Source organism: Hydractinia symbiolongicarpus, chromosome 4, assembly GCF_029227915.1.
Source record: "Hydractinia symbiolongicarpus strain clone_291-10 chromosome 4, HSymV2.1, whole genome shotgun sequence".
Lineage (NCBI taxonomy): Eukaryota > Metazoa > Cnidaria > Hydrozoa > Anthoathecata > Hydractiniidae > Hydractinia > Hydractinia symbiolongicarpus.
Window position 1 is genome coordinate 7,955,450 of NC_079878.1, and position 26,324 is coordinate 7,981,773.

The 26,324-nt window shown below is 35.2% G+C and overlaps 4 protein-coding genes across 4 annotated transcripts; 2 read left to right on the top strand and 2 right to left on the bottom strand.

The window, feature by feature from the left end:
• Window positions 1-433: 433 nt before the first annotated feature.
• Window positions 434-12,607, bottom strand: LOC130641058 (cell division cycle protein 27 homolog). Its single transcript, XM_057447698.1, has 20 exons — window positions 12,338-12,607; window positions 11,240-11,326; window positions 11,013-11,088; window positions 10,391-10,538; window positions 9,309-9,437; window positions 8,467-8,564; window positions 8,017-8,377; window positions 7,651-7,777; window positions 6,958-7,137; window positions 6,386-6,460; window positions 5,419-5,578; window positions 4,587-4,759; window positions 3,407-3,461; window positions 3,219-3,319; window positions 3,063-3,143; window positions 2,684-2,811; window positions 1,957-2,074; window positions 1,664-1,792; window positions 1,392-1,466; window positions 434-845 (listed from the first exon to the last, which is right to left on the bottom strand). Exons 2-20 carry the CDS (start codon window positions 11,261-11,263, stop codon window positions 654-656), a joined length of 2,430 nt encoding a protein of 809 aa, XP_057303681.1. The 5' UTR covers window positions 11,264-11,326; window positions 12,338-12,607; the 3' UTR covers window positions 434-653.
• A 4,189-nt stretch (window positions 12,608-16,796) lies between these two features.
• Window positions 16,797-19,356, top strand: LOC130642198 (uncharacterized). Its single transcript, XM_057449284.1, has 3 exons — window positions 16,797-16,912; window positions 16,961-17,832; window positions 18,130-19,356. Exons 1-3 carry the CDS (start codon window positions 16,797-16,799, stop codon window positions 18,888-18,890), a joined length of 1,749 nt encoding a protein of 582 aa, XP_057305267.1. The 3' UTR covers window positions 18,891-19,356.
• Window positions 19,306-20,759, bottom strand: LOC130641062 (uncharacterized). Its single transcript, XM_057447703.1, has 2 exons — window positions 20,361-20,759; window positions 19,306-20,252 (listed from the first exon to the last, which is right to left on the bottom strand). The coding sequence occupies exons 1-2, from the start codon at window positions 20,452-20,454 to the stop codon at window positions 19,306-19,308; spliced, it is 1,041 nt and encodes a 346-aa protein (XP_057303686.1). The 5' UTR covers window positions 20,455-20,759.
• Window positions 20,760-21,222: 463 nt separating this feature from the next.
• On the top strand, window positions 21,223-23,700 carry LOC130642199 (tigger transposable element-derived protein 4-like). Its single transcript, XM_057449285.1, has 2 exons — window positions 21,223-21,767; window positions 22,500-23,700. The coding sequence occupies exons 1-2, from the start codon at window positions 21,286-21,288 to the stop codon at window positions 23,698-23,700; spliced, it is 1,683 nt and encodes a 560-aa protein (XP_057305268.1). The 5' UTR covers window positions 21,223-21,285.
• Window positions 23,701-26,324: the final 2,624 nt, after the last annotated feature.

Sequence of the window (26,324 nt, forward strand, 5' to 3'; positions counted from 1 at the left end):
AAGAAGGATCGACCGTGACAATAACGCCACCAAAACCACAACAGTATATACACTCTCTAAAACCAAAATGTGATGAGGATTTTCACCCTTAGGCCAAAAAAGAGATGAGAATTTGCATGCATGCTGGATATAACCAAACAAAGTTCAATAAAAACACAAAAAAATTAAAACAGTTCATCATTCGGGAAGTGTTTTTTTTCGCCAATTTTGAATTTTTTCAAGGATTTTTAGAATTGTTAAAGAAGTTGTGAAGAATCAAATAAATTCTCACGAATGACGTTATCGTACAGGATATTTTTTTGCATGCATTAAAGTTTCCATAAAAATAAAAACTTTAAAGTCATAGGTACGCAGTGGTAGGAGAAGAAGCCGTATTCAAAACTACCGGTTAAATTTTGTAATTATGAAATCGGTTTCCGGTAAAATAAACAGCAGACGTGATAACATAAAATAGATTCTAGTCCTTTTACAACTAATAATTTTGTAGAAGAAATATATCGTTATATACAATAAGTATATACAACGGTTGACGTAAAAAGAAATCGAGAACTGCTAATATTGAATATTCAGGAATACGAGTCGAAAGTAGCGACGTTACTACAAAGCGACACAATCGTAACATTTCGTAACAAAGATGGAGGTCATAAAAATCTTCAGCTACTCTCTTCAACGTCTGACATAATGGTATCCTCAGCTGTGTGTAACGAATTCGTGAAATCATCGCTCACATAACGTTGTTGGTTCATTGCCTCTTTAATCATGGTGTTAGTTCCTTGCGGATCTAAATTCATTGCCCAAGAAAAGTTCATTTGTGCCAAGTGAGGTTCGTCCATTTTTTGATACGTCTAAAAAAATAAGCAAATAAAACACAAACCAGATTAACTTTAAATATTAATACAGAGGACCAAAACATGGAATAGAATTTCTTAATTTTCCTGACCACAGTTTGTGAAACAGAGAGGTGTGTCCTCGACATTCTACGAATCGTCTAGTACACCATAGATGACCGCTCAATAAAGTACTGTACACACCACAGAATCTTCCTGAAATTTAGGGATGGGGAGTCACAAATGAACCATGACAAAATCATCAAAATATTAGTGACTTCCTAATTTCCACTTTCGCTGTTAGCCCTGAATAGTTTTATATACAAAGCAAGTTGATGTGTTATGTTCCACGTGATGAATGACAAATCATGAATGACGTAGTTTTATAAATTCCAAAAAACCTTTCCAAATGCCGAAACCTCTTAGCTACATCTGTGAATATAAATTTTACCAAAAACTATAATTTTTTGCTAACGAAACACGCGAAAATTAACACGCTGTTGACAGAAACAGTCTTCAAGACATCCCAACTACAGTTTAAAAAGAAAAGAAAAGAAAAAATACCTTTCCAATCATAAAATATACTAATGAATCTTTTGGAACAATCTTTTTTAACTCGTTTAATTCTTCTAGCGCTTCCTGCAAGATAAAGAAACAAAATTAGGGGCGGTGCAAAAATGGGGAGGGATGGGCGTTTTTTAGGACATTAACCGCCCGTAGGTAAATGTAACAATTAGCAAACGCTGATTTTTACAAAAAATTTTTTGGATATCTTAAAGCATTAGGAACAACACCAAAGATTAGGCACATTTGGGGAAATATTACATACTATTTACCTTAGTTTTATCGAGTGACACTAAAAACCTGGCTTTGTGATATCTACAGAGAGCATTCTTCGGAGCCAATTCGCTTGCTTTAGAAACAGTTTCTAAAGCCTCCGCTATTCTTCCCAAGTCGTGTTGCGTCTATGAATAGATCAACAACATAAGCACACTGCACAAGATATGTAGTGATAATTCAACAATGTTGTACAGAAATCAGATGAGAAATTATTTAAGATAACTCAGCTACAATCAAATAGCTTTCAATTAAGTCTATAGGGGGAACCCTCAAAACAATGGACACTTACCACTGCAAGATGACAGAGTAAGACAGAGTGATTGGGATTGATCTTTAACGCACGACGGTAATGATATTCTGCTAAAGTGTACTTCTCTTGCTTGTAATGAATCATCCCGATACCATACCTACACGTCGAGCAGGTTATAATACTTTTATAATAGCAAACTCAAGTATTTGTTACCAACACCATTGCAAGACATTTTGCGGCAAGTGCCAGGAAACGATACTTTTCGGCAAGTGCCAGAAAACGGTATTTCGTGGCAAGTGCCGAAAATTTAGTACAGTCAACTCTCTCTCCACTTCTATGTCTGTACTTTCGTTCGAATTAGAGACAGATTGGAATTATGGGAAGTCTCTTTAATTCGAATATCGAAGCGTAAAATCGAATTTGGATGTCAGAACATTACTTCTGGGCTATGCTCTTTCCATCATGTCTTCCTGTATAATGCTATACCTCATTAGGGTTATCCTAAATTGGTTTCCTTTAAAAATCAAAACTTTTAAATTAAAATTTTGTGGGAAGCGACCTTAAAATGTGTTCGAATTGAAGAGGTTTATTGAATTAGAGAGATGCAATAACGAAAAGTAAATTATGAGAGTTTCTTAAAAAAATTTGACGGTGACTTTGACGTTGTTCGAATAAGAGAGATATTTTCATTACGGAGATTTGAATTAGAGAGAGAGAGATAACTGTATTAATTAAAGGAGGCGATACTGCGAATACTAATCCCTACCATGCATTGTAATGTCTTTCGTTATAACGTAAAGCAGCTCGGAAACAAGACAAAGCGCGATCTAACTCTTCTGTGTACACATACTCATGCCCAAGCAGAGAGTAGGCGTACGTAAACTCAGGATCCAACTAGAAGAGAGGGAGACACGTGTCACACTCTCGACAGCTTGTCAAAGAGTGGTTACTTATTAAAACTTTAACTTTCAGTGAACCACTCAATATGGAATTCTATGCTCAAATTTTGGGTATTAATACACCCATACAAAAAGCTGTTTACTAATATATATTTGACGTTTGAATCAAGCATGAGGAAAATTTTATGAGAAAAATATTATAACAAAACAACGAAAACACATTTTACACAGCATACACACACGTACTTGAATAGCTCTTTCAAGAAATTTGATCGCTAAATCATGTTCCTTCTGTAAACTGAAGCAATTCGCCATCGCACACCATGCCTGGAAAAGTAAATTTCGTCAATTTTAGATTAAATATTGAAGTGTCACGAACGAGTCAGAGAAACTTTAACTTACCACTGGCGACTCTTTGTTATGATCCACAAGATCTTGCGCTAATGAAGATAGCAGGCTCTCTTTGCGAGCGAGCCAGAGTAAAGAGGAGTAAATTGCAAGACCTATGATCAAAAAAGGTTGATAAGAAAGATGTTTACGCACGAAGCTGTGACAAAAACACAACGGATAATAGCAAACAACAAACTTACCTTCACTCATGTTATACGCGTCTAACTCTCTCACTTTCTCAAACGCTTTTTCTGCCTAAAATAAAATAAATTAATAAATACACCAGGAAAATTTGGTAACTGATCATGTAAGGTGTCGGTATTACAGAGGTGGTTGCCGACCGTCTGGACTAACTTGCGATTACACTTTTTTCGTGTTAAAAACAAAGCTTTGGTATATTTAGAATTTACATGGAAAAATAAATCAAATAGAAAACGGCTTTTTATAGCTTGTGTGTATTTTACAGACCAGATTGAAAACGCCTTAAAAGCATCAATATCCTTTGAATTATAGCTGAAGGCTATTAACATGAGCCTGTGCCCACAATAAAGAATACTAAAATATATGGAGGTAAGATAAACCTTAACATGATCATACGATTTACATTTGATACTGGTCTGTAAAATATGTATTCATCAGAAAATTTAAATACAACTGACATACTTCAAACATCTATAAACTGATTCAATTTCAAGCAATTTGCACTAGTGGTTTGTGAATTACACTTTTAGTAATTTACTTTTTAAAATCTATAAATAAATTTTAAAATCTAACAAATCGCTAATATCTTGTGATGAAAACATCAAACTTTCCATAACTAAAGTATACATGTGATTGATTCAAGAGAAAGAAATTTTACACTTCGCAGGTAATCAGGTAAAATCCAAAACTGTGACGTCATCGCTAACTAGTAATATACCTAAATGCGTTAGCTATTTTAAGATCCAGCCAATTTATCAAGAAACTAGTTTTACCAGAAATGTGCTTTTATTCTGAAAAATAAAGTAGACTCAAGATAAAAAGGTTGATTGTTATAGCCCTGTAAAAGGTGTCATTGTTATAGCCCTGTAAAAGGGCCCTGAAAACTCATAAACTGGCAAAACATTGTAAAACTTGTTTTTTGCTTCAAAAATATAGACAAAGTTCTTACAAGAATAATTGTTTTTATGAACCACTGTTGGGCGTTTCCACTATAGAGGTTAGTTCTAGAGAATACAAAATTGGGACCGTGCCCACTATTAAGTTTTTGCTACGTTGAAGTTTTGTTGAAACTTCATCAGATCCTGTCCGCTATGAAGAAACTATAAGGTTTCACTGTGTCAGGGTTTGAAAACATACCACAATTAATTTAAAAAACACTTTTAGCATGTTTTTACTTACTAAAGCCATATCTCCAGTTTCAAAATACGCAATCGCCATTTTCTCCAACACCCAACACGTAGACATTTGATGCAGAGGAAGACTTTCAAACACCTCGATGGCTTTCTGACAATTATAAGTGCTCAACAAATGGTATGCTTTACCAATGTCTTTTAACAAAGTCATGAGACCGTCTACAAAACAACACATGTTGCACATAAAATCTAAATTGCCAAACTTGTACGGACAATAAAAGTTTGAAACTCTCATTCCCCTTGCCTGAAGAAACCTCTTAACTTAACTCATGAAAATATGAGAAAAAGTTTCTTTTAAGTGTGCAATATTGTACTATATGTGTGTGATGTTGTGCTGTATGTGTGCGATGTTGTGCTGTATGCGTGCAATGTTGTGATGTATGTGTGCGATGTTGATCTGTTTTTGTGCCATTTTGTGCTATATGTGTCAGCACGAGAATTCGCATCAAGAAAGAAAGGCAAAACGTGTGTTCAAAATAAATTACTGCATAGCTAAATAAATCAGCCAGGTAAAAATTTATCGATTTTTATAAACGCTGAAACGTTGGTGCTTGGGCGTTTATAAAAAAATTCACGGTATATGCCCAATATGGTTTTTACACTGTTGTTTTCATTACATACAAATAAAATGTGAGAGAAAGTCATTAATCTGGTAAATATACATCTGTCCCTACCCAAACAGGGTATACCATGTTGGTGCAACTAACCCAACCAGGGTATACCATGTTGGTGAAACTAACCCTACCAATGTACACATATAGTAACAATAGACTACTGGGGCATCTAATCATACAAATACAAAATCAAAAACTAAGTACCAGCGCTTTGTTGTATTGGCGATAGCAATATCGAAGGTTTCGCATCTTTTTCTAGTAGATCATCAGTACTTTCTTGTTTTTGTTGCGTTGTTGTTTGGATTATATTCTGTGTGGTAGGCGTTAAAGGATGTGTACTGATACTGCTTCTATTGATTCGAGACTGCAACAACAAAATATGTAAATAATAATATAATTAATGTAAATAAAATATAACATAATACTATTATATGGTGTAAAACACAAAAATTCATCCACCTAGCAGAAAATCTTTTCGAAATTCGCCTCTCGCTACACACAGCTACCGTTTACAATGTAGGCTAGTCGTTAGCCTGGGGAGGTTTTCCTCAAATTCATGTTTTGGTCCTCCTTGGATTTTCAGCCGTGGTACATATCCCAAGCAATGTGATTTTTTCCATCCTTAGCACAAAGTAGCGATATGGCTACCATTTTGGATTTAGTCCTCAGATAATTGCTCATTGTGGATAAATTAGCAATCTGGCTACAATTTTAACAGAGTCAATGGGTGTTATTAGAGATATATCTTTTTTTAGCCTAGTTAACTAAAGCTTCCATCGAGGATATCTAATTCAGTTTCTCTCGGACGAAAGCTTAGAAGCAATCAATTGTCAGACCAAATCCCTAAAATTCAAATCCACCTCACACCAAACCCTAAATTTCAATCAACCAATAAGCACGAAGCTGATCTGGTCAAATGCTACCCTCCTAAATAATACAAGAATTAATTATATTTATTCAGGTGAGTAAAACCATTTTCACTTAAAACAAAAGATTTTCCACTATTGACCATGCGAGCAAAGAACAACGAAAAACCCTTTAAAACCAAGCATAACTTTCTCCACTTTAACTATACAAATTTTCTGGTGGTAAGAAAAATTTTACTGGGTCTTCTGGCTAAATTTTTTTAAGATTAAATTTAAGACTTAAAGTATTCAGAAAATTGCTTTACCTTCGTTTTTCTGCCTGTGCTGGTTGGAGATTTTCCATTCAGAGCAAAATGAACTTTTGGAGTTTTCTTTACATCCTGTGAAGACAAAAACAACAGCAGTAGCTTAAATGAATAATTTGGAAGGTATAGAAAAGATTCTCAGGATCCAAGCATGTAAGGATAGACATGTACTAAGTCTAAAAATTTAAGATTGTTAAAAGAACTAGTGTAAAAGACGAGTGAAATACAGGTGGTTACAAGAATAAAACTTTAAGGTTTACTATAATACATAATTGTTAGTTTACATTTTTACCACGCAGAAGACAAATAATTCAGGTCATGCCAGTTTTAGAAAATAACTATTAGTAAAACTCATTTTAACTTTTAATTTAAATTACCCTTATTAAGCAGCAGATGATATCAAAAAGATAAATACGTCAACAATGGCACTAACATAAACCTAACTCATCAAGTTCACATTAGTTTATGCAATATCGTGTTTACTTTCAAATTTCAACATTTCGAGAGACATCAGAAGAGCAAACTATTCATGCCGGGTGGATAAATCAAATAATTAAAAAAGGTAAAATTACCCTTAATGTGGAAGTGTTGGTGCCAAAAAGTCGACTGCTTCTCCTTAAGCCAGTAAAACTTGTATCTTTCACATCACTAGCAGGTGATTGTCGGTTTAATGCAGGAGAAGTACTGTGTATTCCAGAGAGACTGTAAGATGATTGCCTTGTAAGCGTATTTTCTGATTTTTTAATTCCAGTCTAAAATGAACACAAAGTTAACAGGTTCCTTTAAAAGAAAGTAAATAGTGTCAAAACATAAAACTGGTAATAAAAGCAGGATTTTGTTTTAAAATATATTTCTATATTTAAAATTTTCTTAGATAGTCAAGGCGCCAGAATATTATGAAAGGTTTTTCTGAACCTTTGGTTATTGTGGCCATTAATTGCTCCATAATGCCAACATCGCAGAAACTGCAACTTGCATATTTTTAATGCTGTCTACGAGGCCTACACATGTGCATTTTAGTAAAACTGTTGGAGTCTGTCATTTGAGGAGTATTCATCAGGCGATGCTGTTTGGCAATTTCGAACAACTGTAGATCTACAAAATGATGGTTTAACACGCATTGAGAATGCAGAATGAAAACGTTGGAATGCTCCATTACTATTTGGTTATCGTATCTGTATTTTTAATGCTTATCTTCATTGCTTCACTCACTATTGAGAAATTCTTAGTACTAGAATTTCAAAAAATACAAAAAATAGTGTTACCTTCCTAGTTGGTATTTTCACAGGTGCTTTCATAGGTACTGTTGCAAGATTAGAAACTGGTGGCGTGATGAACATGGGGGAGCTACCTAGATCTGCAACAGGAGAATCGACAGGAAGTAATCCAAAACTAAATTTAAAAAAATGGGAAGAATAAAATTAAGCTGCCGATATCTTATTTAGGGTGACTAGTTAATTTTTTGATTGACACAATAAAGGGGTCAAAATATTTCAATATTTTCAATATTTTTCAGTATGAGTGATTTGCCTTTGACAGAAAATACATAGAATTAAAATTGCATGAAACATGTATGTGTATATCATAGAAAAATCAATCAACATAACTAAAACATGAATAAGTTGTCTCACCTCGGTGTTAGTGGACTATCTGATGCCTGTGTACCTAGAATTCTCTGTCTGGCCTTACCAACACCACGATTTGTTCTGGTAACTGGTGGTGGAGGTGGCATATCGATATCTAATGAATTTCGAGACCCATTAGTTGAAGATAGGTCTTGTTGTGGTTTGCTGATCACTGTCGACGTTAATAGTGGTGCATGCTTTGCAGGATCCATGTTCTCAGAAGATGATCGGTCGTAACTGCTGATGGATCCAAGGGAAGAGAGTTCTGGCCGAGGAGCAGAGAAAAAATAAGGATATGGTTGCTGTTGCTGTGGTATTTTTGATGAACTTGATGTCTTGAAGTAGTCAAGTGGATCAATTTTTTCTCCTAAAACATAAACTCATATCAATAAACTTGGAATCTCATAAAATCAGAAATACAAATAACAATGTTATGACAGTCGTAACATTTCCTACCAATTTGACACAAATGTTCAAATGAACTCCACAAAAAAGGATTGCATTTTAAACTTTGTTTATAGCATTCCACAGCTTTTGAAGTTTGTCCAGATTTTCTATAAGAAAAAAAGCAGAAAACATAACATATTAGAAAAGTTGCCCATACTATTTAGTAGCTGAGCTATCCGTCTGATAGTGAGATGATTTTGAAATTGCCTTTTCTTTCACTACAGGATCGAGCCCAGTTGGTGGTTCAAGTCCACCAGGACAAGCCTTCACTACCGCCAATCACGACCACCTACCAAGCCGCGTGTTTCGGTAACATTACCTTCATCAGGCCATATACATTTATTTTTCTGGGTACAGTATTATACATTATACAATTTATAGAACAGTAGTAGAGCAGTACAATTAATAGAACAGTAATAGAACAACAGTAGTAGAATACAGTACAAGGCATATATACATTATACAATTTTCAGAAGTATTAGTATATATATAATATCTATTTATCTATCACTTGTATTGGTTATACTTTACTGACTGGTAGCCTTGTGGTAGAGCGTTCGCTTTCAGTGCAGGAAGTCTTATGTTCAAACCCCAACCAGGTCATGCCAGAGACCATACAACTGTGAATCTATACTTTCTGCTTAGTGCTCATTATAAGAAAGGATTGATTCTTAGGCAGTTTAGTTAAACGATTGTTGTGCTTGCATGACATTTGCAGCTCAAATGGGAGATTTAAATTGCACTAAGAACCCCTTTGCAGTACCCTCATTGATAGCAGTACCAAAAGGAACTGTACAGACTATCCTGGGTAAATAATTTTAATAATAATAATAAAGGTTATAATGTGTTACCTGTAGACATTCCCAAGCAACTGTAATGTGACTCCTGCGATTGGTCCATAATCAGATTTTATAGTTGCAACAGAATGGACTGTTGTTGTATTTTTATTTCCCACTAGAATAACTTCAGCCTCCGACAGTCTAAAAAGAATAAGATCTACTCAAGCTTTGTTTTCGTAGTATGCAATAAGGAAATATTAAACTTTAAATGTGTATAGTAGTTTTATGTTGACACCTTTTTACACACACACACGCACATTAATATTTTTCAAACATACACAAACTGCCATCCTTTCAAAGGTTTTCATTTTAAGGTTTTTTTCTGTAGGTGCAATGTAAAATCGTTAAGTCAGAATTTAAGTAGAAAAAATACAATTAACTACACAAATATATACTTTAAAAATAAACACTATATTGCATAAGTTGGTAGACCAATCATTTATCATCATAATAATAATTTTGCAAAGCAAGTCAATAAGAACAGCTGTCAAACATTTCCTGATAGTTATTATTTGAAGTATGATCTTTAAATTGACTTGTTACAGACACTATCCATACCAAGTTTGATGACACAAAAACGTATAAAAAGCCATAAAACTAGTGTATTTTTCCTAAAAATCTAACATAAAGGTATTCCCTTTATATTGAGAATGCATTAAATCAGTCAAATTTCAATTGCTTTATTTTAAAATTATTATAATTTGTATTTTCATAGCAAAACCCTTGCAACTGAACTTAATGTTTAATTAGAGCATCATACAGTATATGCGTTACTTTCCCTTGATTATTTAAATACAATTTGGGCAGGATTATTTTGTTGAATTAAAGACTTTGTTGTTTTACAATTTATGCTACAAGCAAGTAAAAATCCCATTTTCTTAGCTGTATATTTGTAGGAATAACTTTGTATATTTGTAGGAATAACTTTGAAGACACAGCAAAATTTCTGCCGCCCAGTCAATCACTCAAAGTAATTTTTTAATATTCTCCTTATGCTTCACATTGCACGAGACCCACGGTTTGCCTAGCAGATAAATTTGCCTTGTCAGTATCCAAAATAGTTAAATAGTATTTAACCTTAACTGGAAACTTACTTATTCAGAATGTAGCAAGATGTTGCAAACAAAAACTTATTGTTGATGTTTATATGAGAATGCTTCTTCAACAGATTGTAAGTACGACTCGTATGTCCTGCTCTGTGGTAGCATGTTGCCAGCAAATGAAGCACTTCTTCATTACGAACTATTGAAATAAGGATAAACTTTAACAGTGAAAACAGTCTTAGGGACAACTGCTCTGAATAAAACATAAATGTTAAAAATCGAAAAAATCAAGGAACATTTTATAAAAACATTTGGACACTAACATTACTGAGGAAATATTGGTATTATTGTTAAATTACTGCGTAGAATTAAGCTGGATACACCACAAGTGAACTCCACTGCAGCACATGTGCTAACAATGCATACAGTCATATCCATTGTTACAAAAAGTTTATTTCTCTGGCAGCAAGTATCAGGTTTTTACAGATTCATGTCAAACTTCAAGTTCCATATAGGGAGAGTTCTACAGATATTAATATTTTTTCAGGCAATATTATGGCTCCTTATTATTACCTTACTACGCTCCAAAATCATTATTATTCAAGAGGATGCAGAATTTTTCGTTTTGCTTATACAAAATATCACACAAAAGAAAAGTATAATCACAACTAACCTTCAGCATACAAGCGCTCAGCAAGAAATATCGCATCAGTAAAGCAGTAGGCATTCAATGCATGCCATATGGCTGCCTATAACATAGAAAGTGATTACAAAGTCCCAAGAACAAACTTGTGAAAGCAGCCTCCACATGAAAGTTGCATTGAATGCATTAAACTATTGTTCATGTGGTATGGCCACTTTTTTTCATACCAGAATACAAAATCATAACAAAAATTGTACCTTAACCGGCTCTTGTGCAACCATTTTTGCATATGCTTTATTTTTACAACACTGTATACATACACCATATGCCTTAATTTAACATGTCTAAAATAAATTAAGGACATGTTAATACAGGTTCTTCACTTCTCAAATATGTCTAAGGCATTCAGCTATTGCTGATATTTTATGCAGTTTATTGATTAAAATTTAGGCAGCTATAAGTTTGTGAGAGATTAAATTTAGTGATAAATAACCTTAGCCATAACTAGTCATAATTTCCAATAGGGTTGTCCTTAAAATTTTTTTCATTTGTCATTTTCCTACCGACCTTTGTAATTTCTTGCCCAACACAAAAACATTCTTTCCCAGTATTTCGACGATTTCCGACCCAAACGCAGTTAAATTATCGGCTTAAGTTATTTTTCCATTAAGTATGAGTACAGTTAAATAAAAATATAGCTAATCGCTAAGCAAATGAATAATCAAAACAACAGGCTCTCAAGAAGTCCAAAGTAGACAGTAAAATTATTTTTTTTTGTCTGACGAAAACCGACTGACCCTGGAACAAAACTACGAGTCGGAAAACAGCAAACCAACAATTAATTAAGGACGGCCTAGGTGTATATTTATACTTATTGACATTTCTCTTATTTCAGGTCATATAGCGATAACCCATCAAAACTGAAAAATATCACTATACTAGTTTGTGATCAAATTCCCTGAAATTGTTATTTATTTATACCTCAAAAAAAGAAATTCTTTACTAATTTACTCTTGTTGAATATTATCATTGCTGCATATTTCGATTTGTCATACAAACCACTAGGAAAAGTTAGCTGAAAGTTAAGAGTTCTGCTGATTTTTATTGGTTTTTCCTTGTTTTGGGTGATTTGTGGTTTTATCATATTAGTTTAGTTTTTTGAGTTGATATGTGAATGTCATCTTGAACTAAAAAAATATTATTCAATTTGTTACCCCAATGTGGCACAAAAAAAGACAATTTAAATACTCATCTATAAAGGCTATGATACTCAGTTTTTTTTTCAGGGTAGTCATTATGGTCTAAAGAAAAACATGCTGTTTATGTGGTAAAATTTACACATTTGCAAAGTGTACCTTTACCATTTTTACACTTTTCATCAAATCTACTCAAGCTTCCTTCCTATTTACGATATATATTCATAAGAGAATGCAGCTTCTTTGTGTGCCCATAATAAATCAAGTAATCATTCTTTACATCTTGGACCCAAGGATATTAGGCTTAGATAGTCCATGTAACTTTTTTCTAATGTCCTCCAGCCAATTGTATAATAATTATTTTTAACTATTGTATATATTTGTTATAAGACTGAAAATACATGTGTTTTATCTTTATCTTATTTTGGCACCGTAGATTAGTGGTTATAGCTCTCGTACTCTGTGCGGGAGACCAGGGCTTGATACCTCTTGACAGCGATTCAAAATGGGCGAGTGAATGTTACCATAGCCCCGGGTTAACCCAAGCCATGTGAGGGAAATTGGGGAGATGGCTCCATGTGTGGGTCGTTGGATGATGCCGGGGGAGTTGTCTAGTAGGGCGTGGGCCCTAATAGGGTCTGCGTATAGCTCAAAATGAGCATTAATACTCTAGGACTCTCCATCTAAGCCATGGTTCCTCCTGGAAGTAATAGACAGGGTATATCCCTCGATATTAGTGAAACTAGCCATGCAAAATATGCACATCTATCTATCTATAATTTGCTCAATAAATATATCATTAACAAAATGTCTTTTTTCCAGTTTTCCAGCTAGCCAGGTCAACTGAACTGAAAGTGCTGTTTTGCCTTTCAGAAATAATTTTGGCAAGTTCGGAAAATAGGGGAAGTTTGGACACGTTAGAAAATTAAGCATTAAACAATACAGAAGAAAGAGCACCAGAATAGACCAGAATAGCAGCACACTCAGAAACACACAACCGGCGTTTTAGGCCTCTCCATTTTTGTGATAGGCGGCGTGAACTTTATTTAAGACCAGGTAAATAGGAAAAGGGGGTGAATAACACACACGAGTTCTACACGCATATTTGTTCAAAATAAATGAACCTAATTATGATCGATATTTATTTTAATAAAGCCTTTGAGTCTTTTAGTTCACTCCAAAAGGTGAAGAAATAGCAGAAAAGTACCAAATCCTAAACTGTAGTGTGGTATATGTCAGTGACATAGAGTCAGAACCACCTCAGAAGATTAATGCTGACACTGCAAAACAATGCTGAACCGCGTAATAATCACCGCACTTTCCAGTGGAACACTACGATGGCCCACAAGGGTCACAGTGCGAGAATTTTTTATACACTGCGCGAGAATTCTAAAATGTGCGAGAATTTTCTGCTACACTGCGCGAGAAATCTAACTGTTGTGCGCGAGAATTTCGAAACTGTGCGCGAGAATTTATATTTGTGTTAGAAAGATTCTTATGAAAATCAAATTTATGCTATTTTTACAGACCTTGGTCTGAAGTTTATCTGCAGTATCCTGGAACCGAGGTTGAACTCCACCACAGCGCCTCCCATACCATTTATGGAGGACTTATTTAGGTATCTCGGGGTGAGAGCAAAGTTGTTCTGTTTGTTTTCCAAATTCAAAATGGATTCTGTACTCAGACGTTTAGTGAGGGAACAAGTTAAGGAAGAAGTCAGGAAAGAGGTGAAAGAAGAAATTGAAAGAAGTATTTTGTCAAAACAAGACCAAGACCAAGCTTGTAATGGAGAATCCAGTGATATCAAGAACGAACAGAAGAGACATGGAAACATCACTACCAGATTGAACACTTTGTTGACAAAGATAACCAAAAAAAGGCTTAGGTAAAGCTAGCCGTACCTAACAGCCGTACCTAAGCCGTACCTTAGCCGTACGTAACTACACTTTTCTTTTTAAGGTGAGGTAATGTATTTTAATGGAAAAAACTGAGCTAATCGTAGTGGTAAATTTGTTGTGTCACTGAATTTCTGTTTCTCAATCGCCAATGAACCCGCAAAATACGAAAAATGTTAACGAAACATCTTGCTCTAATATAAACCAAACGGGGGAGAGCGCGGGAAGGTGATTCCCAAATCGACAAATTAAGTACGGCTGGCAATAAAAAGGTGGTTAGTACGAGCGGTGAACTTCAATGCGACTTATCAAGTAAAGTAAAATAAAGGGGATAGGTAAGGAAAAGAGAGGAAAAATATGAAAATTATAAGACAACATATATTTTACGGTTGGGTCCTATCATATAAAAAACAACTTTAAAGGCTAAAATATGTACAATAAAAACGAAATTAAGTTAAGTACGGCTAGCTAAAATAAGGTACGGCTGGACCATATTAAGGTACGGCTAGGTCCTATCGTATAAGAAACATCTTCAAATGCTAAAATTGTTCAATAAAAACGAAATTAGGTTAGGTACGGCTAACTAAAATAAGGTACGGCTGGAAAATATTAAGGTACGGCTAGGTTCTATCGTATAAAAAACATCTTCAAATGCTAAAATATGTTCCATAAAAACGAAATTAGGTTAGGTACGGCTAGCTAAAATAAGGTACGGCTGGACCATATTAAGGTACGGCTAGGTCCTATCGTATAAGAAACATCTTCAAATGCTAAAATATGTACATTAAAAACGAAATTAGGTTAGGTACGGCTAGCTAAAATAAGGTACGGCTGGAAAATATTAAGGCACGGCTAGGTCCTATCGTATAAGAAACATCTTCAAATGCTAAAATATGTGCAATAAAAACGAAATTAAGTTAGGTACGGCTAGCTAAAATAAGGTACGGCTGGACCATATTAAGGTACGGCTAGGTCCTATCGTATAAGAAACATCTTCAAATGCTAAAATATGTACATTAAAAACGAAATTAGGTTAGGTACGGCTAGCTAAAATAAGGTACGGCTGGAAAATATTAAGGCACGGCTAGGTCCTATCGTATAAGAAACATCTTCAAATGCTAAAATATGTGCAATAAAAACGAAATTAAGTTAGGTACGGCTAGCTAAAATAAGGTACGGCTGGAAAATATTAAGGTACGGCTGGGTCCTATCGTATAAAAAACATCTTCAAATGCTACTAATGTTCCATAAAAACGAAATTAGGTTAGGTACGGCTACCATTGCTCGAAATTAAAGTACGGCTGCACATCTATTTAAAGTAAAATAAATTGTATAGCTAAAAATATAAAAAATATTACCTAAGAAACAAAATGTTTTAACAAATACGAACACGATAATATATAATTATATTTTAATAAATATCACTATCAGTGTCAGATTGATTGCTTACATTCTGTAACGTTTCCATTTCTAGGACCAAATCTGTAACAGATCTATCCGATCTTGATGCAATATATCGAAACGCTAACAACTGTAAAAGAAAGATGTCGATAAAATCAAAGGTCGTAAAGAGTGATTTAGAGGTAGCTGAGATAGATACAGGCCAGTTCTGTTTAAAGTCAGTCAGTGTGACTCTTAACCCAATTGCCAAACAATTCAAAAAAATACTGGGTAAGAACTTGGCCAGGGCTTCCTTCCTTGACGCTGCTAATGACATTCTCTCCATATTACTTCGATATTGTCGACTTCTGATGATAGTGGCGATGCTTTTATCGAAGGTTTCATCATTGACTGTTGCACAACAGTTGTTTCTTATATGATAGGTCCCAGCCGTACCTTAATATTGTCCAGCCGTACCTTATTTTGGTTAGCCGTACCTAACTTAATTTTGTTTTTATTGAACGTTTTTAGCTTTTGAAGTTGTTTCTTATATGATAGGACCCAGCCGTACCTTAATATGGTCCAGCCGTACCTTATTTTGGCTAGCCGTACCTAACATAATTTCGTTTTTATTGAACATTTGTAGCATTTGAAGTTGTTTCTTATATGATAGGACCCAGCCGTACCTTAATATTTTCCAGCCGTACCTTATTTTGGCTAGCCGTACCTAACATAATTTCGTTTTTATTGAACGTTTTTAGCATTTGAAATTGTTTCTTATATGATAAGACCCAGCCGTACCTTAATATTATCTAGCCGTACCTTATTTTGGCAACCGTATTTAAATTTAGCCAGCTGTAGTCACTTTTAGCGCTAGCTCTAATATTGTCCGCAGCGTAATAATGTTCAATCTTACTTTACTAATGTTTTTCATACATTCAATTTTAAAAATCTCTTTTGTATTTGTATTAAAATCATTTTATAAAAATTATAATACATGTAAGATATATTATTATCGGTATTTCATCATTGAGGATTCCCTGGGGGTTACTGGGGCTCGACGATGGAGTGCTCCATTTTGCATCATTTTTATCGGCATAGATATTCACCTAAAAGACGAAATAAAAGTTAGACAATTTAACTTTGATATACATTAACTACTAATTTTAAGCTTAGAAGCAAGTGGTCTTACACAGAGCTGCTAATTACGAATTTTTTTAAGTACGGCTAAGGTACGGCTAAGGTGCGGCTGTTAGGTACGGCTAGCTTTACTTAACCAAAAAAAGTGTTCGTGCTGCTGGCAATGCTTCAACAAATAAAAAGGATATTAGAATCCAAGTAAGATGGATGAGAGAGGTTGGAGGAAACTGGATAAATGTGAAACAAGCAGAGGGAGGAGGAAGCCGTTTCATTGCTTTAAATCAGGAGAATCAAACTTTCGAGCATTTATTGACCAAAAGTCTGGATGTTTATTTTGGTGTGTGTGGAAAGAACTGTTTCAATGAAGACCGACTAGAAGTGACTGCAAAACTGGAAGATTTACCGGTACTACAGTCAACTTACGGGACAGTATTCCAGATTATCTTAAAGAAAGGGGTTTGTTTCCATCAAAAACATGGTTTGTTTTGAGAACTAGTTTAAATGATAATGGTCCAGAGCTTGAAAATTATTTTGATTATGATTACAATGATGATTGTATGTCACTCTCTGATTCTGAGCCTATTACTGCTGCTGGTCCTGCTTTGAAAAGAAAAATTTGTGACACATGCTCGGGCACTTACTTCAGGTTTTGCATCAGATGTAAGCAAGATAAGGAGTTTGAACAGTCATTGCAGAAAGATAGTCAAAAGAATTCATTTGACTCTGAAGGTGGATCAACATCCGAAGAACCATCCAATGAAAATATTACTGACAGATCTATCGAAAATTTGCGAGAACAACGTATTAAAGCTTTATCTAGTAATTCACCAAAATTAAACTTGGAGAAAGAGTTGAATGTTTTGTCAGCGAAGTTCATGAAAAAAAGTAAAGTAACTTTTAATATCAGAAGAAGATGTGTATTTAATGATGTTATGCAAAAAATGGAGGTGTTTTTTTCAGATGCTGAATTGTCTCCTTTCAAGGTAGAATTCACCAGTATGGGTGGTAAGGAAGCTGGTGTAGACACAGGTGGTCCTACTCGTGAGTTAATATCGCTATTTTATCAAAGCACAATTGGTAAACTTACATATGGCCGTCAAAATAATGAATTTTTCATCCATGATCTGCAAAAGTTAACAGAAGATCAATATATGTTTTTTGGAAAATTTGTGTCATTATCTTTATTACATGGTTGCAATCCACCATACTTCAGTGCTGGTCTCAGTGGCTTTATAGTGGGTGAGTTCTTTAAAAACGAAAACCTATTTTTGCCTTCATGTCATTTTACTGCTTCATGAAATATGTACATTTCGACATTGTTTGGGGGGAGGGGGGGGGGATATGGTTTCAAAGGTTCAGGGTCAGTGAGCCAAAGGATTAACTAACATGTGATTTCCAAGGTGGCGTTTGGTTTACATTACTGTTGATGTATGGAAGCTTTATAAAAGGCCTTGTTTGCATGTGTTTCAGTGAATTATTTGGCAAATTTTGATATTGACTTCTTGTTTATGCCTGAGATTATTTAATCTATTTCAGGGCATAAAGACTGTTTATGTTGCATCGATGACATACCCAGCATTGACCTCAAAATTAAACTTGAAAATATCAGAAATTGTGATAAAGAAGCAGAATTTCAGTCTCAAGTTCAACGTTTCCATGAACGATTTGACTATGGTTACAACAAACCATGTCCGAAACTAGCAGACAAAACTGATTTATTGCAAAAGGTTGCTCACCACATCATAATATCTATGCAATTAGAGGAAATTCATCAATTTTTAAAGGGACTTGAAGCTTTTGGTGTTCTTGATCTGCTTAGAAAGCATCCTTTGGAAGCCATGAAGTTATTCACTTACAACCAAGATCTTGTTGATCCTGAGGTTATCAAGTCCTGTTTTGATGTAACATATTCGAACGAAAGTGATAAAGCTGCCCTAGAGGAAGATATTTTTTACAATTGGAAAAACTTCCTCGATGAATTGGGTCACGGTAAGTGTATCACTGTTAAAACTTTCACCGTATCTGATGTCGAGAATGAAAAAACAGATGAGAGTGCTAAATCAGAGAAAAAACTTTCACTAGGCGATGTTATGATGTTTCTCACAGGCTCTACTGTTGTACCTAATAACGAAAAAATCAAAGTTCTTTTTGATCATATAACTGGAAAGGGAAGAATCAGTGTTTCGACATGTCAGTATCAGCTCACTTTTCCGGTTGTACCAAGATATACTGGGTCAAAATTTTCTAGAAACATTACCGAAGATATTATTAATTCGCCGGGCTTTGGCATTGTTTAAAAATACTTGTTGTTTGATAAGTATATTTTATCAGTGGTATTCTATTGTTTTTTGAATTAGCATATTTTTTAAAACATCATTCAGCTTTGCAAATATTGCCCACGACAATGCTTGAATTGTGTTTTTCATAGCCGTTGACACGGGGGGGGGGGGGGTGTCTTTTGTTTTGTCTTCTGTTTTTGTTGTGTTTTAATTCTGAATGACACAGATTTTCTTTCCTCTATTTTGTTCTGTATTTTATTTTTAATGAAGCTGAATCAGTGCTTTTTATCATTGATAATGGACCATTCTTCTATTTTGTTTTTTATTTTAACTTTTAATACAGCTGTTTCAAATGTATTAAACATTTTGTTTCAAGATTGAAGATTTCAAGATTACATCTGTATTTTTCAACACCAACTTGTTACATTGTTATCTACATAAATTCTGCTACAGCATCAAGTAAAAGAAAGTATATTTCTAAGGCTTGCTGAATTGTACTTGGACGTCCATTTGGGTGTCCTTTCATTGCAAGGACTGTGTATGCAAATTCAATAAACTCAGGCTCGTTGTCTGCAACAGCAATAGCAAATGTAGGATCGTTGAATTCGCTGATGTCACTAATGTCAACAAATTTCTTGTATGATTTGCTATTGTATAGCTCTGGTATAAAATGTAAGGTATCTGGACGTCTGCGTGGTAGGGTTGAACCTCTGCTCGGTGCAATGATATGTTGATTCCAGCGCACCGCCATATCATCTAAATCTTTTCGAATCAAGTGCATAAAACAAAAACGAGCGCATTGAGCAATCAATACATTGCCACCATCCAAATAGCCCATCCCAGAAAGCTCTGCAAAAAACTCTCTCCACCACATTGGTCTATCCTTGGCCAACTGCGACCAAAAACATTCAATCCTTTGATTGTTCGGAGAGGATCCCACGATGAAACTGCCGAGACCAGCATACTCATCGGTGTGATCAGCCCTCATGCATATCTGAATGGCCTCGATTATGCTGTTCTCGGTCCCGTCGTCGCTTCTTATTCTAGTAGGTAGTCTGTTCAACTGGGTTACAGCTTCTAAGAAATAGTTGGCAACAACTTCTGGTCGTTTATTTGTGGGTCCAACTTCGAGCCAAATTAATCGGCGGGAAAACCCGTCAATACAACCGTGTATACTGAAACCGTAGGGCTTCAGTTTGTCATGCCCGTCCAAGTGCCATAAAAAATCTGGCCCAGGTACACTGTAGATTCGGCGCCTCAACCGTTTCTTTGCGCGACTTTCAACTCCTACTGGATCCAACTCTCTTAAAATTTCCATGACAGATGATCTTCTGGCTGGTATTCCGTTTGCCTTTATGGCCTTCCACAGCTTTCTGTAGCCTAAAAAAAGTAAACAACTGTAATAACAGTTTTCACGCCTGGTAGAAAATGCTTGGGAACTAGACATTAAAAAATTTAAGTCCTGTTCGTATACTCATGCTATAATACCTAGTGACTTTCCACTTCCAGTCAATTCACTTGAAATCGCTTGAATCACTTCCTCTCTGGACTCGTACTGACCAATGCGTCGTCTCAAGCCCATTTTTCTTAAACTTCTTTTCAATGTTCACAAACTTATGTAAATACTGTGATGAATTGCAAGAAAAGATATTATTTCAAGATTTGTCATGTCTTGAGAGAAGTATTGCGATATCAAAGAATCACGATCACTGTTAACACTCACTGAAATGCATGGCAAGTGCGTTGGTATAGGCATTATGGCTTCGAGCTATGCTTTCGAAAGTCCATGCTGTTTCCATTAAAAGAGAAAAAAAGCGCGAAAGAAAATTAATTTTAAAGACCAGATCGATGATATGTAGGCCTGCGATATTTAAAATATTTTTTCGTCCAGTCTATATAAATTTTCTCGCAATATTTGGAAATTCTCGCGCATTGTTGAATATTCTCGCGCAGTGTACAAAAAAATTCTCGCATAGTTTATAAGCTCTCGCGCAGTGTAGTGGAAAATTCTCGCACATTTTAGAATTCTCGCGCAGTGTATAAAAAATTCTCGCACTGTGACCCTTGTGGGCCATCGTAGAACACAGTTTTAAATTTCCCCGCCGTGTCGTCTACTTTTACAGTAGAGTCTCCATAACTCGAACCTCTATAACTCGAATCTCTCCTTAACTCGAACAAATTCGTTGGCACCGTGAAAATTTCCTAATAAACTCTTATAAAAAAACCTCTACAACTCCAACCTCCATAACTCGAATCTTCCCTTAACTCGAACAAATTTTTTTGTCCCTTGGAGACTTTTCTCTCCATAACTCGAATTTTCTGACATCATAATCAAAATTCGAAAAGTTTTCCTGATAAATTGGGTCTAAAAATCTTGTTAATACGTGTTTTGCAGGCCTTATTATTAATTCGAATGATTAATGATGCGTCATCCAAACCTTTCGAACGTCTTTTTCGAACGTTTTCGAGAAAATCTAAAGAATTTCAAAAGAAAGACACTCTCATAACAATGTCGTCTGTGGCAGGATCAAAGCGTCGAATTGACAATAAGTCGTGCAAAATCAAGTACAAAGCTCTTAAAGCGTTGGAAAAGGGTACTGCGCCAAAGGATGTGGCAAAAGAGTTCAAAATTCCTCCAAGCACCCTGTCAACTTGGAAAAAAAATAAAGAAAAGATTTACAAGCAGTTTAACAACGGGCAAACATCGAAGAGATCAAAGCCAGAAAAATTCGAAGATGTGAACAAAGCTGTTCATAAATGGTTACTTATGATGAGGAGTGAGAATATCCCAATCAGTGGCCCGATGCTGAAAGAGAAAGCTCTTGAGTTTGCCGAAGCGTTGGGTGTCGAGTCATTTCAAGCTTCTCAGGGGTGGATGGCTAAATGGAAAACCAGGTTAGTTGACTAAGATTTTGTTTGTTTATCTTCGTGAAGATAAAATCTAAAAAAATGTTACAATAGCTTTGGTAGTTGTTTTTTCAAAATATCAATAGACTCTCTTTCAGAGAGGAAGGATAATTTGCATGGGACTTTCATCCCTAATCCATCACCAGCATTCAATGACTTTCCAGTAATTGTTATTTTGCAAACATTGAAGCTGTCATTCTTCAGAAAGTAAAATATGACTTTTGCAAAGCGTCCTGACTTTCCTAGTGGTAGATGTCCAATGATTTCTCCATCATTTTTCTTGACTGCAACTGCATATTTATCCATTTTATTTGTTGGTTCCATGAAACCATAAAATTCATCTCCAACAGAGGGTGTCCAATTACTTTTATAAACATGATACCCCATGACAAAAGCGTCGATTTCGTACGTAATAAGTTTAATGATAGGAAGTTCTATACAACAAATAATGTCTGTTAATCTTTTGACTTGTTGGACTTTGATGGCTTCCATGCTTTCTTTCACTCGTCAAAACTTCGAAACTTGGTAAAAATCGAATCTTTTTCTATTCGAATTCTTTCACAAATCAAAACATGGTAACAATCGAATGTTTTCTATTCGAATCATGGCCATGGCATTCTAAATTTAGAATTCCATGATTCGAATCAAACAAAATGTAAAGCTCCATCTACACTAGTCACAACTACAGAGATAAACGTTTTTCTCATCCATTCCTTTCAGGTATGGAGTATCCTTCAAAACCATCGCTGGAGAATCACGGTCCGTCACTGAGGAAATGACAGCGCCATGGTCGGAGACAACATTACCAACCATTCTCTCCCGCTATCCTCTGGAAGACATTTTTAACGCCGACGAATTTGGGCTTTTCTTTCAATGCCTTCCCAATAAAACTTTGCATATGAAAGGTGATAAGTGTTCTGGAGGAAAACACAGCAAAGTTAGACTTACTGGTTTAGCTGCTGGTAATGCCTCGGGGGAACGATTGCCAATGTTTGTAATCGGCAAGTCCGCCAAACCTCGTTGCTTTAAAGGTGTCAAAACACTACCCTGTCGATACCGTTCGCAAAAGAAGAGTTGGATGTCTGGAGAGCTGTTCGAAGAGTGGGTACGCGAGCTTGATCGAAAATTCTCTGTCTTTAAGCGAAAAATTGCTTTGATTATTGACAATTGTACCGCACATCCTCATGTTGAAAACCTGGAATGGGTAGAATTGATCTTTCTTCCTCCAAATACCACGTCCCGAACCCAACCTATGGACCAAGGAATTATCCGCGCCCTGAAAGCAAAATATCGATCGCTAGCAGTGCGGAAATTGATAAAAGCCTTGGACGAGGAAAAATCGACTCCGAAGTTCTCGATTCTTGCAGCTATGTACATGCTAAGGAAAGCATGGGATGATGTTTCCAACAAAACATTCACCAATTGCTTTCGAAAATCAGGAATTTCCCAAAAGGATGCAGAAAGAGCGATCAACAAAGATGACGACCCTTTTAAAAGTTTAACCAGCGAAGTAGAAGAAGACCCAATTCCAACCCTCGATGCTGAACTCTCTTACATAAAACGAAGGTTTCCTGACCACATTGATCCTGACTTATCAACTGAAGATTTCATTGATTTTGACATTGAAGTCAGTACATCCCATGGGCGTCTGAAGACTGCTGACATCATTGCTGAGATCACTGGGACTCAAGACGAAGAATTAGAAGAGGTCGACGAAGAAGACAAGGAGGAAGAAGATAAGATCACAAGACCGACGGCCGAGCAAGTGCGTACAGCTATCAACGTCCTCGAAGACTTGAGTATTTTTTCACATTTTGGAGAAGAAATGATAGCTTCCCTGAGGGACTTGAATCGTAATATCGCCAAAGATTTTGATATGAGTTGTAAGCAAACAGTTATCACCGACTTCTTTTCTAAATAAACATTAAAAAATTCATTAAAAGTGTATTGTTTTGACTTTCATTAACCTAATAACCCCCTTAAAGTTAGACTTAAGATTAAATATAACGTTTTTATCCAGCTGGTTCACGTAAAGGGAGGATATTGCGCTAAAAGTTGAAAACCTCTACAACTCGAATGTCTCCATAACTCGAACGATTTCCTTTTCCCCGTGGCTGTTCGAGTTATGGAGACTCTACTATAAATCATTTCGGATTTTCTGTAGCCTGTGCAGCTACTTGGATTTAGAAGCCAGGCGCCATGCGCTTTCAAATATGAAATAAATGGCTGCATGATATTTCACAACCCATATTTTAACTTTTTTTACTACATTTTTTTTTAATAATAGTCGTCATTTTGCTTCAATTTTCTTCATAAATCCTCTTCGATATGCTTAAGGTATTTTTATACGCTCTTTTACCTCCACCACAAAGAGTTATTTTAAAATTTCCAACAACTTTTTTATAAGTAGAAAAAAATTCTACTTGAAATGTTATAAATTTTCGCCAACCAATTGAAATCCTTAGATTCATTCATGCAGATGATGTTTTCCTTTTGAATAAGTCGAGAGAATAATGAACAATGGAGCTTAAAATAATCTTACGTGTTTTGAAAGAAGATGGCTGAAGGCGAAGGAATTGAAAAGGAAAATCTGAAAGTGGATTAAAAAAACATGCAGATTAAAAGAACAAAAATAATTATTTAACAGTGTTGTAGGTATTAAGCTATAGTTAGCGGAGTGGCGCTTCTTTTAGCTTACATGTTTTCCTTCTTTTATAAACATAACGCTTATATCATTGCTTTACAGTCGAATATGCATATTCTATGCATATTGTTAGCCTTCCTGGCGAATCCTTCTGATGTGTGTTTTCTCTTAGGTATTTTAATCAGAGTCTTTTAAAACTTTATTGATAGCACTGAAGTTAAAGTTAGAAACAGGATCCTATACATTTATTTAGTTCGCAAGGGAACGTTTAATTTTTTAATTTCTTTCTCCAAGAAGCATAACGTATTCTAAGCCTGATTATGTTTCTTTAGCATTAGCATATCACAGTCTGAATTTGAATTTGCACTTGCTTATAAAAAAATGCATTTTAAGCATCCACGTACCCCCGGGTTTAATGTCAAAGCCTTTAGCGCTTACTTGACTGCTAAACAAGTTTTTTCTGGGGACAAGGTTGATTGTGAAGAAGATGGAGAAAGACGTTACCTCTATTGACAGATCACAACCTATTCTTAATTCTACAAAATTGACGTTCACATTTATATTGTAACAAGCCACCACGTGTCGCAATATGTTGGACATGTTCATTCCTGTGGACGTGTAGCATGCTGCCTAATTATTTGTGGTAGTAGCCATGAAACGAACACGATACATGTGGTATCTAGTATGTAGCACACTGTCGCATTTGTTCGTTTTGACCTTTTAAAAAAACTAAGGACATTTAAACAACGTGTTCAGCTAAACCCACATCACAGATTATGAGAACTAAATAATTTCTGAGAGAGAATAATTTTCGAATTGAAAGATTTTTTCCTTTGTGCATGTATGTTTTAAAACTTACCATTATCTATTTATTTGACAAGAAAACATGTTGGTAAGCAATAAGACACTGCCTTAGGAGACCATATAATGGAGTGTGATCGCCTCGCTAATTTAATGACTTCTCCATTGTTGTTAAAGAGGCACACAACTATATACTCGAAATAAAGGACAATTTTTTTTGAACACATTTAAGATTGTTATATAGTTTTGTTTTTCTTAATGATCCTAAAACTTGTCTATATATAGAGAGAACAGAATTGTAATTTCTCTAACTGCAGTATACAGCCGAAAGCTAGTAGAAGAAAATAATATGTCAAAAAACACACTTGTATTCAATCAATGTTTTCTTCTAATTCTAAAAGCAAAAATATTCATCGTCACCAATGAAAAACAAAAGTATATAACAAAGTACAAATATAGCGGTAAAAAAGTTCTTTCTTATTCTTTTACGGCTTTACTGACTCTGAACAAAGAACAGAGGTACAGATCATACGAATGTCCTTTTAAAAATTTCTTGCATGTGATAATGTAAATTTACTCTGAACAAACGACAAGAATGAATTAAAGTTGAACGTTCAACTAAAATGTAGTTACAGCGAAGTAAAATTTTCAACTAGCTAGCATGGGCTAAAAGAATAACATGGGCTTTAACGAGTTTTATATTGACTAAGTAACCAAAATGCTAAAGAAATGAATCTGAAAATGAGAGATATATTTTTTATGATTCCGTCGCCCTGTATTTAGTAATTTTGATAAAACTGGATATCAGATCATTGTTTATTTATGGACAATGGAGCTAGTTAAAAGAAGCATCCAGACGAAATGTTGCTGAATCTGGTTATTTTAACTGCTAAACTTGACATTGTTGTTGTGTTTATCCTATGAAAATGTTTTTATCGATAAATAAATATTGTAGGAATTAGATATATAATCATTTCCAATGCTTCTTAAATATTTTTTTTCGTGCTTGTTTACATTTTAAACTACCATTTTTCTTGACGACGGTCAATACCGCAATATATCGGCCCGTCGTCAAGAGAGCTAAGCCAATCAGAATGACT

Coding starts and splice junctions, on each gene's coding strand:
- LOC130641058 (XM_057447698.1), bottom strand. CDS start 11,263: ATGGTTGCACAAGAGCCGGTTAAG. Junction 11,089..11,239: donor TTGCACAAGAGCCGGTTAAG/GTACAATTTTTG, acceptor TCTATGTTATAG/GCAGCCATATGGCATGCATT. Junction 846..1,391: donor TATATTTTATGATTGGAAAG/GTATTTTTTCTT, acceptor TTATTTTTTTAG/ACGTATCAAAAAATGGACGA.
- LOC130642198 (XM_057449284.1), top strand. CDS start 16,797: ATGGATGAGAGAGGTTGGAGGAAACTGGATAAATGTGAAACAAGCAGA. Junction 16,913..16,960: donor CGAGCATTTATTGACCAAAA/GTCTGGATGTTT, acceptor GTTTCAATGAAG/ACCGACTAGAAGTGACTGCA. Junction 17,833..18,129: donor TCTCAGTGGCTTTATAGTGG/GTGAGTTCTTTA, acceptor AATCTATTTCAG/GGCATAAAGACTGTTTATGT.
- LOC130641062 (XM_057447703.1), bottom strand. CDS start 20,454: ATGGGCTTGAGACGACGCATTGGTCAGTACGAGTCCAGAGAGGAAGTG. Junction 20,253..20,360: donor TGGAAGTGGAAAGTCACTAG/GTATTATAGCAT, acceptor TACTTTTTTTAG/GCTACAGAAAGCTGTGGAAG.
- LOC130642199 (XM_057449285.1), top strand. CDS start 21,286: ATGATTAATGATGCGTCATCCAAACCTTTCGAACGTCTTTTTCGAACG. Junction 21,768..22,499: donor ATGGCTAAATGGAAAACCAG/GTTAGTTGACTA, acceptor CATTCCTTTCAG/GTATGGAGTATCCTTCAAAA.